The sequence below is a fragment of the Mizuhopecten yessoensis genome, unplaced genomic scaffold (genome assembly GCF_002113885.1).
Source record: "Mizuhopecten yessoensis strain PY_sf001 unplaced genomic scaffold, ASM211388v2 scaffold3375, whole genome shotgun sequence".
NCBI lineage: Eukaryota > Metazoa > Mollusca > Bivalvia > Pectinida > Pectinidae > Mizuhopecten > Mizuhopecten yessoensis.
In genome coordinates, this window is record NW_018405013.1 from 184,241 (window position 1) to 202,522 (window position 18,282).

Below are 18,282 nucleotides of genomic sequence, written 5' to 3' on the forward strand. Positions count from 1 at the left end.
GCATGTAAATGAGATGTTTTGTTTTTGTACAGACTAATGAGTGATACTCTCCACCTATGCCACGTACCAGACACTAGCAGACGACAGATTTGACTTACTAACACCGTCAGATTTTCCCATGGGTTATGTGTGTGTAAATGTCAACTGAAAAGAACAAAATATTCTTTAATATATATTGACTTTTGTATGTTTCAAACAGGGAAACATCTATAGATTTTCTTGTCCAAAATAAATGTTAAATAGAGTAAAATAACAGTAAGGAATTTAGTGTTTGTTTTTTTGTTAGTCCATTCCTTTTGACGTCCCAATAGACTGACAGTTAGCTGTCGGTACGCAGGTTTAAGTCCCCGCCCTAATGACTGACCCTCGGGTTTAATTACAAGGTAGGCCACTTATAATACATAGACAAGGTGTTTCACCCATTGTTACTAAATCTACACATACAGAGGGTGTTGCCAAATCTACACGGTATATATAGAAGGTGTTGCACAGATTGTCATAAAATCTATTGTTTCCACCCACAGTCGATACAAAGCCCTGGAAAACATGATGGAGGATGCTTTGAAGAAGAGCATGGAGATCAAAGAAGAAAAGATCCATGCCCTTGAGAGCAGGTAAATGCTAGTCTATTTACTTAAGGGGTCAGAGTACTAATAGAGAAAGTTCTGTAAGCTTGACTTGTCGTAAGGTGAGTATGGGGGAAAATATTCTTAACATTTTTACACATTTAAGTTACTTGTTTCATATACTCATTTGATTTCCTGTTGGTGTAATTTCAGTTATGAATTAAAATATTTTTGAAATTATCCCAGAGGAAAATGTTACAGATTACCATTAAGCTGACCAAACTGTTAAAAACTGTTTTCCCTGTGTTTTGATGACTTGTTAGCTTAACAAGATATTAATGTTAATGTGTATCAATATCATGATTTTAATTTTGATATCATTTCCCTGCCTTTTGAAGACTGGCTAGCTTTGCAAGATAATACTGTTAATATGTATTATATTGTGATTTTAATTTTGGTACTTATAAGTAAGAATCAAAACACATTGCTGTAGCTACAGTAAATATGAAACAAAATGCATCAAACTTAACTTCTGTAATAGCTAGAACTGAGGGCCCTCAACCCTTGCATTTGTATGCATATTTACACAAATTCTTTTTGAAAGTAATTACTTCTGAGGAATAAGGAAATTGAACATTAAAAACCCAAATAGAAAGAACTTTTTCATATTGTCCTGTCATTGACAGCTTAATTCTAAAAAAAAAATATCTCTGATTATTTTGAAGTTAAAAAAAATTACATTTCCGCTTTAGTCTCAAAGCTATATTTTGGGGTTTAATTTTATGTCTAAAACTGAATTCAAGTTAAGATAGGTTTCCCATGTTCATTTATATTACAAAAAAAAATTGTATAGAAATTTTGAAGTGGCAAGAAATATTTCCTTAATGACATATGGTAATTAATGCATACCAGGTAAGGAAATGGAAACTGTAGATCTACATAACAGTAGATGACCTAGATCTACCTTGCATAATTACAACTAGGTCAATACCTCAGTGAAGTCCTGGTATATACAAGGAAATGACCAAGAAATACATTATCTACATGTTTACTTCCTCATCTGTTTATTTTGTTGTGTCAAAATGTGTTTACCTGCTGGAAACAGGCAATATAGGGAAATAAAAATGGATTAACAAAAAGAAAAAATTGTCTTCAATCAATAATTTTGTTTGAAGTCTGTTGTCATGTTTGTCCCTGTTAATTTCATTTTGTTTGTTTTGCAAACATTCCAAACATTCTGTTCTGGACAAGATCTAAGGAATTGTCTCTCTCAAGATGTGACTATAATCACTCCAGGATCTAGGAAGAGTGGGATTTCTCACTAGCTTCCTACTTGTGCTTCACATGCGCAATGAACCCATTTATTTCTGAAAGTCAGCCAGAATCACAAAAAGTCCTGGATTAGTGAATAACAAATAAAAAGTTGACACGTTCTTAGTAAAAAAAAAGGTATTTTTTCTGGCATTATTCTTGAAACCTGAACGACAAATTTTCTAATTCAATTACATGAATTAAGTTAATAATTTAATCTCAGAATACTGTTATATGCACCAAAGAGAGAGAGATCTCTCCTGATAAAAGAGATTCCTCTTTCGGCATTAGGTAGCAGTCATCAGTGGCAGGTTTGGAGTCGGCTAGTATGCTGATCTTGACATGCAAATAGATGTTCATCAGTATACTTACTAATAGGAATAAATCACTATGGGATTGACTAGAAAAAAGAGAGCCATACCAGTATTGGAGAAACTAAGCATTATTCCTTCAATTTCAAATTGACAGACTGGAAGAGTCCAAGAAACGTAACATACGTCTCCAGGACGAAATGCGTCAGCTCAAGCAGGAGTGCGAGTCACTTAAACAGCGGTACGAGGAGGAGTCGCACAGCAGGGACAGGTCAGTGTAATGTTTGTCGTTACAGGTCAATTATACCATAATGGAAAACAAGTTACCTCCCTACATATATATAACAATTCATTTTCTGTAAAGAAGTTTCAATTCTGATATCAAATAAAATCAATTTCCAAACTAGTTATTATCAATGAATGTTTTTAATATTTCTTATATTGATATTGTTTCATCCTCTTTCTTTGACCGTTATTTGTTGTTGAAAATAACTCAGAATTATAAATGTTTACAGACATGACAGTGCTTCACGCTTTAGTCAGTCTGGGCGGGCCAACAACCCAACCAAGGAAATGTTTGAAGTGAAGGACCATCTCATACAGGTGGAAAGACAGGTGAGTTTAAATTCTTGTTTGATGACTCCTCTCAATCAGTGCAGAATGTTGCATGACCTTTTGCAACATTGACCTTGACCTCTGTGTCCTTTCTTTAGATGTAATTATAAGCATTGAAATTTATTCATCTTTTGACATTGATGGTGGTATGCAACACACTTCGTTTCAAAAACTGTATACCGGGAAATTTTTACCCAGGCAAACATTCACCCTACGCCAGTGAAATCCAAATTTGCCCAGTGTTAATTTCGCCTTTCCCGTTCAATTACTATGTAGATTATGTTGTTCCCAGTTTACAGTATATCAACCCCATATCAGGGGAAAATATGTATTAATGTAACAATCTTGTTTATCATCATTGTTAAAATAAAAAATTGTTTAAAGTCATCAAAGTGAAGTAAATATCTTTTCTCTGCAGAATGCCACCTTTATGGCCGAAAACAAGAACCTGAAGTCACAGACCAACTCGCTGAATGCTCAAATCCAGAAGTTAGAGAGTCAGAACTCGAAGCTTCAGAACCAGTCGTTGACCCTGCAGGACCAGTTCACGTCGCTTCAGTCCCACAATGCCAAGCTTCAAGTGGAGAACTCTACGTTGAAGTCGGAGTGTTCCACGCTACGGTCCCAGATGTCCACCCTGCAGTCCCATTTGTCACAACTGGAGGGGGAGCATAAACACCTTCTGGAGAACCAGGAGGAGCTACAGATTTCACACGAACAATTGGTTCAGGACCACGAACAACTACAACAGTATCATGAACAGCTTGCGTCGGAGTATGAGGGACTCATCTCTGAACACGGTTCACTCAAATCAGTGCATAAGTCTATGAAGGGAGAAAACAAAGAGCTAAAAGACCAGTTAGATGCATTCCTGCAGGGTCGCGAGGACGTATCGCATGTTCGGGATCGTGCCCAGCGTGAGAAAGATGCCTTACGGTCAGAGATACAGTCTCTGGGAGGAGTGCAGATGGAGTACGAACACCTACGCGAGGAACACAGTAAGCTGCTTAGTAAACACGAGCAGCTGTGTAAGAATTATAGTGACACGGCAGGCGAAAACAAACATCTGAAAACCGAGAACAACACATTCCTTACAAAGAACGCCGAGCTTAAAACTCAGTGTGATGAGTACAGGGAACAGTTACATTCCATGGAAATCGACGTCAACAGTCTCGCCCATAAGTATGATGTAAGTAACATATATAACTAACGTGGAGCTGCTAAATTTGTCGTCTATGAAAGTTCGTGAACTTGTACCTAAAAACTATTTTTGGGGTTTTGGTTTTTATTGCCAGTAATGTAAGCCAGACCAAATATGTGTCCTCCACTATATAAAGAGATATGGCCCTTTGTTAAATTTTGTATACCAAAGTTTGTCTTTTGGCTAATAAGAATCAGAGGAGACATGTTTTTGTTCACAAAATACATTTCTAGTTTTTGTATCTTTTTGCCCAGAAATGAAAACTTTTGCTAAGAGCTTGAACCATGTATTCACTTAATTCAGGAAGTTTAACTTATCAGTTTATGAGTGGCTTTGAAACTCCAGTCATGGATTTAGCCCTGATTTATGATTACGAGTGATGTGAGTGTAAAACAGAAGTATATAACAGTAGAACAATAAGACTCTGATGTTCCTTCTAATGTATTTTAACATCAAGCTTATTAGATGGATGATAAATTCAAAAACATTTGAAAATAAACTTGAAACGTTTTCATTGTTATATTAATTGTTGTTGGACATTGTGATATTTGACAACATCTGTTGATTTATTTTGACATTATAACCTGTTGTGAACAGTTGAGACCTAGAGTAACCATGGTAACATGGGGTGGCCTGTCATAAATTATGTTTGTTGTGACATACATGTACATTGACCTGATGTGACTTGGGATGACCTTTTGTACGTGGTATACAGTGACATGTACCTGTGGTGACCTGTTGTGGTATACAGTGACCTGTAGTGACCTATGATTACCATTTGACCTGAGGTGACCTGTTGTTGAATACAGTGACCTGCAGTGACCTATGATAACATTTGACCTGTTGTGGTATACAATGACCTGTAGTGACCTATGATTTTTGACCTGTGGTGACCTATGATATTTGACCTGTGGTGACCTGTACCTGTAGTGACCTATGCTATTTGACATGTGGTGACCTGTAGTGACCTATGATATTTGACCTGAGGTGACCTGTTGTTGTATACAGTGTCCGGTAGTGATCTATGATAATATTTGACCTGTGGTGACCTATTGTTGTATACAGTGACCTGTAGTGACCTATGATAATATTTGACCTGTGGTGACCTGTTGTGGTATATATATACAGTGACTTGTAGTGACCTATGAAAACCCATGGTAACATGTAACCCCTGGTGACCTGTTGTGTTGACAGACTCTGTACCAGATGAACCAGAAGATGGAAGAAGACAACAAGAACCTGCTGATGCAGATCCAGTCTCTTCTCAACTCCAACCATGAGCTGTTGTCACAGATCCTAAACAGCAAGGAGCACTTCGCCGAGGAGGAGAAGTCATACCTGTACGTTCCTGCCTCAGTTATTTGATTCAGTTTTAACAACCCATCAGTACCATTACATACATCTCAACACAGCAGATCTGTTTTATTTTGTGATCTCCTCTGAAACAGTGAGCATGCGTGGAGCCCTGTGTTAGTCACTTCATATGATCATGCAGTGGGATACAGCAGGCCTAGTCTTTTTACCCAATCTGCAAATGTTCAAACTTCCAGCCTCAGTTACATCTGTTAACTTTCTGCACTAATTACAGGAAAAACATTTTATTTTCTTCCGAAAAAATTTGATCAGATTTAACACTGTGCAAAAAATTATATATGAATAGTTAGTAGTATCAGTAAATATGTATTTGCAAATTCAACTCTCAGAATCATGTTTGCCGAGGGCGTCGCCCTCGGCAAACATGATTTATCTTGGGGAAACAACTCTTCAGGTCTCCCTCACACCAGGGCAATAAGTGTATAATATCATACTGCAGATCCCATACTAATAATTTAATTTCCTGTTCCAGAGAAAAGATGTCTGACTTACGACGACAGAAGGAAAGACTTGAAGAAAAGATCATGGATCACTACAAGCGACAGGAAGTTTCTAAGAAGTATGTAAAGAGTATCTTCATTATACACTAGAACTTATCTATGTGTACCCTTGTCCTGTCTGTAGTATGTAAAGAGTATCGTCATTATACACTAGAACTTATCTATGTGTACCCTTGTCCTGTCTGTAGTATGTAAAGAGTATCTTCATTATACACTAGAACTTCATCTATGTGAATCCCTGTCCCGTCTGTAGTATGTAAAGAGTATCGTCATTATACACTAGAACTTCATCTATGTGTATCCCTGTCCCGTCTGTAGTATGTAAAGAGTATCGTCATTATACACTAGAACTTATCTATGTGTATCCTTGTCCTGTCTGTAGTATGTAAAGAGTATATTCATTATACACTAGAACTTCATCTATATATGTATCCCTGTCCTGTCTGTAGTATGTAAAGAGTATCTTCATTATACCCTAGAACTTATCTATGTGTATCCCTGTCCCGTCTGTAGTATGTAAAGAGTATCTTCATTATACACTGGAACTTATCTATGTGTATCCTTGTCCTGTCTGTAGTATGTAAATAGTATATTCATTATACACTAGAACTTCATCTATATATGTTTCCCTGTCCTGTCTGTAGTATGTAAAGAGGATCTTCATTATACACTAGAACTTATCTATGTGTACCCCTGTCCTGTCTGTAGTATGTAAAGAGTTTCTTCATTATACACTAGAACTTATCTATGTGTATACCTGTCCTGTCTGTAGTATGTAAAGAGTATCTTAATTATACACTAGAACTTATCTATGTGTATGCCTGTCCTATCTGTAGTATGTAAAGAGTATCTTCATTATACCCTAGAACTTATCTATGTGTATCCCTGTCCCGTCTGTAGTATGTAAAGAGTATCGTCATTATACACTAGAACTTATCTATGTGTACCCCTGTCCTGTCTGTAGTATGTAAAGAGTATCTTAATTATACACTAGAACTTATCTATGTGTATGCCTGTCCTATCTGTAGTATGTAAAGAGTATCTTCATTATACACTATATATGTATCCCTGTCCTGTCTGTAGTATGTAATGAGTATCTTCATTATACACTAGAACTTATATATGTGTATACCTGTCCTGTCTGTAGTATGTAAAGAGTATCTTCCTTATACACTAGAACTTATCTATGTGTATCCCTGTCATGTCTGTAGTATGTAAAGAGTATCTTCATTATACCCTAGAACTTATCTATGTGTATCCCTGTCCTGTATGTAGTATGTAAAGAGTATCTTCATTATACACTAGAACTTATCTATGTGTATCCCTGTCCTGTCTGTAATTAAAGCTGAACCTGTCTATTGATATGTAGGTTCATGCTTCTCTAAAGTACTCTAAAACAATTTACTTTTACAGTGTTGCATTTTCATGGGGACCAAATTCCCTGGTGATGTAACGAGATTATACGTTATTAGAGTAATGGATCATTATATTGTGCTTACATTATGGTTTTATGGTTCTCAGACAGCCAATATCGGCTGACGTTTGTACTATGTGGATTATATTCTCACTTTGATTATTAGCTCACCTGGTCCGAAGGACCAAGGTGAGCTTATGCCATACCGTTGCGTCCGTCGTCCGTACGTCGTCCGTACGTCAACAATTTATTTAAACGACTTCTTCTTCTGAACCACTGATTGGAATTCAACTAAATTTGACTGGAAGCATCCCTAGGTGGTGAGGATTCAAAATTGTACAAATGGTGGGGCTGACCCCCCAGGGGGCTGAGGGGCGGGGCCAAAAGGGGTCAATTTGGCTATATTGCTTTAAGCGACTTCTTCTCTGGAACTAAGAAGTGGATATCAACCATATTTGACTGGAAGCATCCCTAGGTGGTGGGGATTCAAAATTGTACAAATGATGGGGCTGACCCCCCAGGGGGCTTAGGGGCGGGGCAAAAAGGGGGCAATTTGGCTATATTGCTACAAACGACTTCTTCTGTAGAACTATGCCATGGATATCAACCATATTTAACTGGAAGCATCCCTAGGAGGTGGGGATTCAAAATTGTACAAATGGTTGGGCTGACACCCCAGGGGGCTGAGGGGCGGGGCCAAAAGGAGTCAATTTTGCAATATTGCTAAAAGCGACTTCTTCTCTGGAACTAAGAGGTGGATATCAACCATATTTGACTGGAAGCATCCCTAGGTGGTGGGGATTCAAAATTATACAAATGGTGGGGCTGAGCCCCCAGGGGGCTGAGGGCAGGGCCAAAAGGGGGGCAATTTGGCTATATTGCTATAAACGACTTCTACTGTAGAACTATGCCATGGATATTGATCGTATTTGGTCGGAAGCATTCATGGGTGGCAGGGGTTCAAAATTGTACAAATGGTGGGGCTGACCCCCCAGGCTAAGGGGTGGGGCCAAAAAAAGTGTATTACTTGGAAATAGTTGAGATCCCCACCATATAACCATGGTATACAACTGCTGAGTATAAAGAGAAGAATGCACATTTGCTTCCAGGATGGCTATAGGGTCTGGCCCCACCCTTGGAGACATAGTTCCTGGGCCATAACTTTAAAACTGTTGAGATCCCCACCCCAAAACTATATATACAAATGCTGGGCATAAAAAGACGAATGCAGTCATGATATCAGAATAGACCCTGGGGTCTGACTGAACCCCTAGGGACCTAGTTTGTTAGTCACAGCTTGGAAACAGTTGAGAGCCCCACCCTATAACGGTATATACAATTGCTGAGTATAAAGAGATGATTGCACATATGCTTCCAGGATGGCCTTGGGGACTGCCCCACCCTTGGAGACTTAACCCCTGGGTCATAACTTCGAAATGGTTTAGATCCCCACCCCAAAACTATATATACAATTGTTGGGCATAAAAAGACGAATGCAGTCATGATATTAGAATTGACCCCAGGGTCTGCCCCACCCTTGCAGACTTAACCCCTGGGTCATAACTTTGAAATGGTTGAGATCCCCACCCCAAAACTATATATACAAATGCTGGGCAAAAAGAGACAAATGCAGTCACGATATTAGAATTGATCCTGGGGTCTGGCCACAACCCTAGGGACCTAGTTTCTGAGTCAAAGCTTGGAAACAGTTGAGATCCCCACCCCATAACCATACATAAAATTGCTGGGCATGAAGAATCTAATACAGATATGCTACAAGGATTGGCCTTGGGGTCTGGCATATTCCCTTGATCTCATTCAGAGAATATTTTGCCATGATTGCTTTGGTATCCAGGTGAGCGATACAGGCCCTCTTGTTAATGATATAAAACCGTGGGAAATAAAACTGGTATACAGTACTGTCTAATATAAGAAGGTAAACCTTGTCATACAAGACTTACAGATTGTTATGTTAGGTGTCCATTTCACTGATTATATTGGTACTAATGTTGTTTGTTACAGAAATAGAGGTCTGGGGGCAAGAATAGCAAGGAGAGCAGCGAAGATATTTGTATCAAGGGTAGGTATCAAAAAAAAAATCACATACCATCTGATTTTGTATTTATGGGATGATTACAATACAAAATATCTAATTGAGTTTGATTAAAGCAATTTAAATTTAATCTTGAAAGTGGGTTTCCTTTTTTTTTCTCTTCAACATATGGTTCATATTCATGATCAAAATATGAATTTGAATTTGATTTTTTTTATGAAATTCGACCATGGCCTTCAGTAATGTTGCTGTCAGTGTATGTGACTATTCATTGTTAGCATCTTTACATGAATCACTTTAATCATTCACTTGTGATTGCTGACCTTGACATCTTTGACCTTTGATCTTTGTCTTGTGATTGCTGACCTTTGTTATGTGTTTGACCTTTGATCTTTGTCTTGTGATTGCTGACCTTGACATCTTTGACCTTTGATCTTTGTCTTGTGATTGCTGACCTTTGTTATGTGTTTGACCTTTGATCTTCAACCTCCCAGAACCGAGAGCGGAGTAAGAGCAGAAACAACCTGACCAACATAGATAACAGTCAAGACAACACATCACAGGGATCTGGTGATGTCACAGCTGACCATGACTCCAGGAAGTCAGGTGAGAATTACGGGATAGGGTGTAGTGGGGCATGAGGTTTTTCCATAGAAACTAGATCGGGAGTGGTTCTGTATGGTGACAGGCGGCCATGTTGTAATGGGGTATGATTTCTGATCACCTGATCACCTGATCTTGTATCAGTAGTGGTAGTTATAATGGCTATGGACTGCACAGTGAAATAAAAGATATATCAGATGTACTGGATTTGGTAACTGAAACTAACTGTAATTGTAACCTGATTATCTAGTGAGCTAGCATTCATCGCTTGATGTGGATACTATTTAAACCTGTCTGGTCCGACCCCCCTTGTGATCTACAGTAAAATCTCTCTAATATGACACTGAAATTATGTAAAACCTGCCTAATCTGACACTGGATCTGCACTGAAGATCTCTCTAACCTGACACCCTGTAACTAATCTGACACCTGTTGAAATCCAAATTGGTTGTTTTAGACAAGGGGTCAGTCAATACACAGGTTTTATTTGGAGTTTTATATATTAATATTAGATCACAACTTATGACAGATATAACAAGATGTTAGAATACTCAGGAGTCTGAAAAGATAGGTTTCACTGTACATTTGTAAGACATTTTTTGAAGCAATAGTCTCCAAACTCAAGCTCACATTTTGTTTATGAAACGTTGTTATGGCATGCTATCATGGTGTTCTCCGCGATACCATCATATGAATGATAATGTCTGTGTTGTCAAGGAAATGACCTCTGTATGACCTTGCCTGAAGTATTACTAGCATGACCTCTGTGTGACCTTGTCTATGATCTCAAGAAAATGAACCTATTGTCGTCATGAAAATGACCCCTTATATCCTTGCCTGTGTTGTCATGGAAATTCACCCTTTGTAACCTTACCTTGTGTTGTCATGGAAATGATATATGTGACCTTACCTTGTGTTGTCATGGAAATTATCTGTATGACCTTACCTTGTGTTGTCATGGAAATTATCTGTATGATCTTACCTTGTGTTGTCATGGAAATGATCTGTATGATCTTACCTTGTGTTTTCCTGGAAATGATCTGTATGACCTTACCTGCATTTTGATGGAAATGATCTGTATGACCTTACCTTGTGTTGTCATGGAAATAACTGCCCCTCCCCCTTGTCACCTTTCATATTGTTGTTATGGAAATGTCTCTGATCTAACCTGTCTTGTTGTGGGAATTACCTGTTTGACCTTGCCTATCTTGCCATGGAAATTATCTGTGGTCAAACTTTCCTCCTCACCTGTACATAATTGTCAAAATTACCTGCTTGTATCCCTGGAACTCTTCCATGTCTGTTTACGTTGTAGCCCAAGTTCTACCCTAACCTCGTCACACTTCCTGTCTGGTTCACACAGAAATCTTCTCCTACACAAATATAACTTTGTTTTGACCACACTGCCTGCTAACAGTTCGTGTGAACACTCTTGCTAATTGTCATGTGTTTGTGTTGTCCGAGTCACTACTGACCATCTGACCAGTGGTCAATAAAGCATGTGTCCAGCATTACTCTGGTCTTTATTGTTACTTGACTGTGCTCCTGGATCATGTGATGTTTCCTAGCATGCCGTGCACCAATACTCTCTGGCATGCCAACTCAACTTCTTTTATTTCCTTATATGGAAAGGTCTTGGTTTTGAGAGTTTTGTTTTTTGTACCATCAGAACGGAAATACCATCGACATGGTAGTGCAGAGAATCTGCTGGAAACTTCGGCCCTGTCTAAACAGAGTCGTAGTCGCGCAAAATCTACCACTGCTCTCAACCTAGAGGCTGACAGTAGCGACCAATCTGTCAGAGGTAAACATTGTCATGTAGCATGTACACATCTCTCTGTTTGTAGTCTTTTAGTTATTGTACATAACAGGAAATTGTGTTATACCTTTTCTTTAGCTTTTTCTGTGGCTTGTATATATTATATATATATATTACTTGACGTGACTGTTGTTTACCTGGATATTCTTTTCTCTGTTGATATTAACTTTCTTGGTGTCTCTGTGCTGCGTTTATTTCAGTAATATTTATTGTACATTTATCAGTTAATCTTTCTGATCCGTCTCTTCTGTTGATAAACCTAATCTCTGTTTCATTTCATCTGTTGATTTGGTGGGGTATTTTACGTAATGTCTCTTAACTCTGCGTTAGTGTTGATTACGATCTATTTGTTTGATGTATGTCGAAGTGGTCCTACTTAAGCTTGGTTTCTGTGTCCAGTGCTGATTTTCTGTGGAACAGTTTTATTGGTGTGGGTAGAAAGATGATGTTGCTTGTTTGTAATCATCTCTCACTTTATGTTTAGTATCATTTTTCAAACAAATTTATTAAAGAATTTGTAGCTTTTCTGACCAGAAAGTATGCCATGGTGCAATGTCGGTTTTGTCAATTATTTACAAATTGTGTCCATTCTTAAAAAAGTATTCAAATTTCAAAAGGGAATGCAGGTTTGTTAAAATAAGTTAGAATAATGTCCATAGAAGTCTTCAAGGGACACAATTTATCTCTCAGGGGCCATGTTAGCTTAACTTAAGGATGGTGTAAAGTCTTAGCTTTAAAAGATCATTATTTTTGAAATTATTTCTTCTCAAAAATCAGTCTGCCAAATTCATCCAGATTTTATCAGAAACAACCTTAGAAAAAAGAAGATGCAAGTTTGTTCAAGTTTACTGCATAACATGAATAGCACAACTAGGGTAGGGGCAGCTGTAAATGATAAAAGAAAAAAATGAAAATTCTTTTAATGAACCAGGTGAGCAAATAATACTCGTTGCACCCTTATAATTGTTGTGATTTGTATATGTATTAGTATAAAGGCTATACCTAGAGGTCAAGGTTCACCGTAAGCTTCAATGACCAACAACATAAAAAAGGCAAATACTCTGGTTACTGTAAATGATTAATTGTAAGATATTTATATAGTTTACCTCCCAACAAATTATTTATAAGGACTTGGGAAATCCCATGGAACAGATACATGGATTCCTTGTCTGAAATGTCTGGTTAATACTTACCTGGGTAAATTGATGATCTTCCCTCGCTGCTCTTTAACACGAAATTATATTCCACAAAATATAAATGATTTACAGTGATTTCATTGGTCGTTCCAAATGCACTATGCCGTATGTAACTGATGACAATTCCATTTGGTAAATAGGAATCATCTTTCTGTATTCTGTAAAATTTTAATAATTAGCTCAGCGTTTTTTTTTACCACTTTTGATTTGTCATGGGTTGTATGCAACTTATAACAAACTGTAAACTGTGAAATTTTTGTCCCCATTTCTGTTTTTGCCTTAATTTTGCAATACATCTTGAGAGCATAGCCAGTCTGAGGTAAACAATTCAAAAATTGTAAATTGCATTTAAACAGTAAAACTCAGCACTGATAATGTATCTTACAAGACGAGGCAAAATTCAAACATATTTAAGTTGTTCTAAAAAGCCAAAGGGTTAAATTGTTTTCTTTGGGATGAAAAATATCGCAGTTTACAGTAACGTGTGACTATTACCTCCGACACATTTCAACTCTCTGCTTTGTCACTCACCCTCAATCCTATTTGATAAAGGAGCCAAATCCAGTGACAACCTTGCGGATTCTATGCGTAGCCGTGGTGACAAGAGTTCAAGCAGCTTCTTAAGTAGCACTACGTTGCCAGGTAAACCGTCTGCTCGGGACCGGACAGGTCCTGTGGTGGTGGGATGACAGCATGTTGGGGCCTTGCTTGTTTAGGTGACACGCATGTCTTCTTTATGTGTCACTGTATATTGAACAAATTATATTTTTTCTTGTTGGAAATTTTTCTCAAATTTTTCAGACTGATATAAGTTGTGCTTTGATGCTCCTTTTTGGAGACATTATTTACTGAAAGATTATCAGTATATTTTGTCGCCTGTTTCTTGAATTTTAAGATTTGGTTACATTTGTTTTACATCTAACTTAATGATAAGTCTTTAAGTTGCTTTACTAATATAAAGGAAATTACAGGTGTCTAGATAAGTTTTTGTTCAGTTGACAGTATATAATTTGTTTACCAGTATTCAGATTATTTTTTTGATGAAAATTTATTCAAAATTTCCAAACTGAAAATTTCCATTTAAGCAGTACACATATAGAATCTCTACTGTAGCTGTCTGTCTAGTGTAATAGAGCTTGCTTGTTCAGACACAATAACAGTAAACAATATAGCCTGCTTGTTCAGACACAATAACAGTAAACAATATAGCCTGCTTGTTCAGACACAATAACAGTAAACAATATAGCCTGCTTGTTCAGACACAATAACAGTAAACAATATAGCCTGCTTGTTCAGACACAATAACAGTAAACAATATAGCCTGCTTGTTCAGACACAATAACAGTAAACAATATAGCCTGCTTGTTCAGACACAATAACAGTAAACAATATAGCCTGCTTGTTCAGACACAATAACAGTAAACAATATAGCCTGCTTGTTCAGACACAATAACAGTAAACAATATAGCCTGCTTGTTCAGACACAATAACAGTAAACAATATAGCCTGCTTGTTCAGACACAATAACAGTAAACAATATAGCCTGCTTGTTCAGACACAATAACAGTAAACAATATAGCCTGCTTGTTCAGACACAATAACAGTAAACAATATAGCCTGCTTGTTCAGACACAATAACAGTAAACAATATAGCCTGCTTGTTCAGACACAATAACAGTAAACAATATAGCCTGCTTGTTCAGACACAATAACAGTAAACAATATAGCCTGCTTGTTCAGACACAATAACAGTAAACAATATAGCCTGCTTGTTCAGACACAATAACAGTAAACAATATAGCCTGCTTGTTCAGACACAATAACAGTAAACAATATAGCCTGCTTGTTCAGACACAATAACAGTAAACAATATAGCCTGCTTGTTCAGACACAATAACAGTAAACAATATAGCCTGCTTGTTCAGACACAATAACAGTAAACAATATAGCCTGCTTGTTCAGACACAATAACAGTAAACAATATAGCCTGCTTGTTCAGACACAATAACAGTAAACAATATAGCCTGCTTGTTCAGACACAATAACAGTAAACAATATAGCCTGCTTGTTCAGACACAATAACAGTAAACAATATAGCCTGCTTGTTCAGACACAATAACAGTAAACAATATAGCCTGCTTGTTCAGACACAATAACAGTAAACAATATAGCCTGCTTGTTCAGACACAATAACAGTAAACAATATAGCCTGCTTGTTCAGACACAATAACAGTAAACAATATAGCCTGCTTGTTCAGACACAATAACAGTAAACAATATAGCCTGCTTGTTCAGACACAATAACAGCAAACAATATAGCCTGCTTGTTCAGACACAATAACAGTAAACAATATAGCCTGCTTGTTCAGACACAATAACAGTAAACAATATAGCCTGCTTGTTCAGACACAATAACAGCAAACAATAGAGCTTGCTTGTTCAGAAACAATAACAGTAAACAATATAGCCTGCTTGTTCAGAAACAATAACAGCAAAAAATATAGCCTGCTTGTTCAGAAACAATAACAGTAAACAATATAGCCTGCTTGTTTAGACACAATAACAGCAAACAATATAGCCTGCTTGTTTAGACACAATAACAGTAAACAATATAGCCTGCTTGTTCAGACACAATAACGGCAAACAATAGAGCCTGCTTGTTCAGACATAATAACAGTAAACAATATAGCCTGCTTGTTCAGCCACAATAACAATAACAGCAAACAATATAGCCTGCTTGTTCAGACACAATAACAGCAAACAATAGAGCCTGCTTGTTCAGACATAATAACAGTAAACAATATAGCCTGCTTGTTCAGACTCAGAATTGTGAAATACCATATACACAGATGAATTGAAATCACAATTAAGTTCAGCTACTCAGCAAATAAGTGGTCATCTTGGCTAATTCTATATGAACGGACGACTGACCACAAAAGTTTTTCAGCAAAATTGCCTGTAAACGTAAAACTGACAAACAAAATTACTCACAAATTTTTCGAGGTATACACTATATTTCCCAGGATAAACCCATGGAAGTATATGGTAATGACCAATATACAGTGTTACCTCTTAAATCAAGACTCATTAGTATCTAAACTTGAAGTTTGGAATAATGACAATCTGATTAAAATCATCTGTTACATGGCTCCGCCTGAACATCTTAATGTGCCGCAGTCAGGGTCACGTTCAAGTGACATTTAGATGAACCAATCAGAGGCGCGCTAGCAAAAATTTGCCAGTGAATCGGAATGTCATGGTTGATAGATAAAAAGCGAGGGGTATTGAACAGGTTAGTTTTCCAAAACAAATATGTCGGCGGGAACTGACGTTTCTACGACGCCAAGGAAAACGTACCCATTGGGTAATAATTGCGTAGGCAACACTGCCATAGTCTTTCTTCTCTAATAAAGCTTCAAATATATTTTTCTGTTCGGGTTTCTGACGATCACTCTCAAATAACTTCAGAACTTTCGCATCATTCTCATCAATGTCCGCCATATTTGTTACAACTCCGAGTGCCCTTTTGAAAGAGGTTCTCTGATTGGTAAAAATTTAATGAGTATATATAAATATAAAGGTCACCTGAACGTGACCCTGACCGCGGCACACTCAGATGTTCAGGCGTAGTGTGAAGTTAACGAAGCCATGTAACATATGATTTTAATCAGATTGGGAATAATGACTTTTTTTCTTTCTTTCGAATAATGAATTGTTTTTTTTTTTACTGAAAAGGAATTTCTTTTCAGCATTAAAATTCCAGAACCTTTTTTTTCAGATTTTGAAAGTTAGATTAACAATATTCTGTTACATTGGATCAAAGCTCATGATAATTCTCCTTTCTCAATTAACTCATTCACCCCTGAAATTTCATAATGAACTATTCCATCCTTTGAATTGGAATAGTTCAAATGTGCCTTCAGGGGTGAATGAGTTTAGTTCCCTTGGCTTATCACTGTCAAATGATGATAATACAGTGTTGTATAACTGCATGCTCACATCTTATAAAAGAAATTTTCTACAAATTGAACAAGATCATATCTCCTTGGATGCATCACTTTTTAGAATGGTGTCCAAACGACTTGTACAGAAAACCATTATTTGAAATTGCTTGATTCTACAACTAGAATTTTAACTGCTCTGTGGAGTTTGTGAAAATTGGTGTGGTATTTTGTTTAAATACCAACTTCAATTCTCATTGAGCTTTGTATTGTGTGTACATTATGGTCGTAAGTTTGTGTTCATCATGGTTGTGAGTTTGTGTTCATCATGGTTGTGAGTTTGTGTACATCATTGTCGTAAGTTTGTGTACATCATTGTCGTAAGTTTGTGTACATCATGGTCATGAGTTTGTGTACATCATGGTCATAAGTTGTGGACATCAGCATTGTTTGTGTACATTATGGTCGTAAATTTGTGTACATCATGGTCGTGAGTTTGTGTACATCATGGTCGTAAGTTTGTACATCATGGTCGTAAGTTTGTGTACATTATTGTCGTAAGTTTGTGTACATCATGGTCGTAAGTTTGTGGACAGCAGCATTGTTTGTGTACATCATGGTCGTTAGTTTGTGTACATTATGGTCGTAAGTTTGTGTTCATCATGGTCGTAAGTTTGCGGACATCAGCATTGTTTGTGTACAGCATGGTTGTTAGTTTGTGTACATCATGGGGGTAGGTTTGTGTACATCATTGTCATAAGTTTGTGTAAATCATGGTCGTAAGTTTGTGGACATGAGCATTGTTTGTGTACATCATGGTCGTAAGTTTGTGTACATCATTGTCGTAAGTTTGTGTAAATCATGGTCGTAAGTTTGTGTACATCATTGTCGTAAGTTGTGGGTGTCAGCATTATCTGAAGCAGTGATGTATAACAGATTTAGTCTTTGCGGCTGATTACAAATCTTTTTCATTAGTACAGTTCTGTAATGTAATTTTGATTCAGAGTTTTTATTATTTCAGGACAATTAAAACTCCCAATATATTCATCCATTTCATGAAATCGGACTGTCGCTAAGGAAACTGAAATAAATCTGGATTTCAATTTCTCACCTAATCCTTCTATTTTTCCTGAGCATTGACCATATTGGTTTGATTCCTAGCGGAGGCAGTGATTTAAATTTAAATAATCATGTGCTCTGTTACTTAAGCTCAATTTCTCAAAAGGTATTAATTTGTACATACCATACCACTCGTTTCTTGGTAATATATCAATTCCATGCAGACCTGAATTGGTGTCTTTGGATATTAAGTAGGATGGACATCTCAAGCCATGCCTCAGAGAGTGCTAGTAATAGTATTTATAGAGTGGTTTGTACA

At 37.1% G+C, this 18,282-nt stretch overlaps 1 protein-coding gene across 6 annotated transcripts in view; it reads left to right on the forward strand.

Annotated features, from left to right (window-relative positions):
* The window catches only part of LOC110447431 (girdin-like), a 94,045-nt gene that overhangs the window by 64,104 nt on the left and 11,659 nt on the right, over positions 1-18,282 (forward strand). For 3 of the 6 annotated variants that reach the window (XM_021493121.1, XM_021493122.1, XM_021493123.1), the window contains exons 15-24: positions 525-614; positions 2,346-2,459; positions 2,704-2,803; positions 3,222-3,992; positions 5,199-5,344; positions 5,851-5,937; positions 9,315-9,372; positions 9,840-9,951; positions 11,618-11,752; positions 13,516-13,605. In XM_021493121.1, coding sequence (XP_021348796.1) covers positions 525-614; positions 2,346-2,459; positions 2,704-2,803; positions 3,222-3,992; positions 5,199-5,344; positions 5,851-5,937; positions 9,315-9,372; positions 9,840-9,951; positions 11,618-11,752; positions 13,516-13,605 — 1,703 coding nt within the window. The remainder of the gene's footprint in view (positions 1-524; positions 615-2,345; positions 2,460-2,703; positions 2,804-3,221; positions 3,993-5,198; positions 5,345-5,850; positions 5,938-9,314; positions 9,373-9,839; positions 9,952-11,617; positions 11,753-13,515; positions 13,606-18,282) is intronic. The other 3 variants (XM_021493124.1, XM_021493125.1, XM_021493126.1) reach the window with 3 other exon arrangements.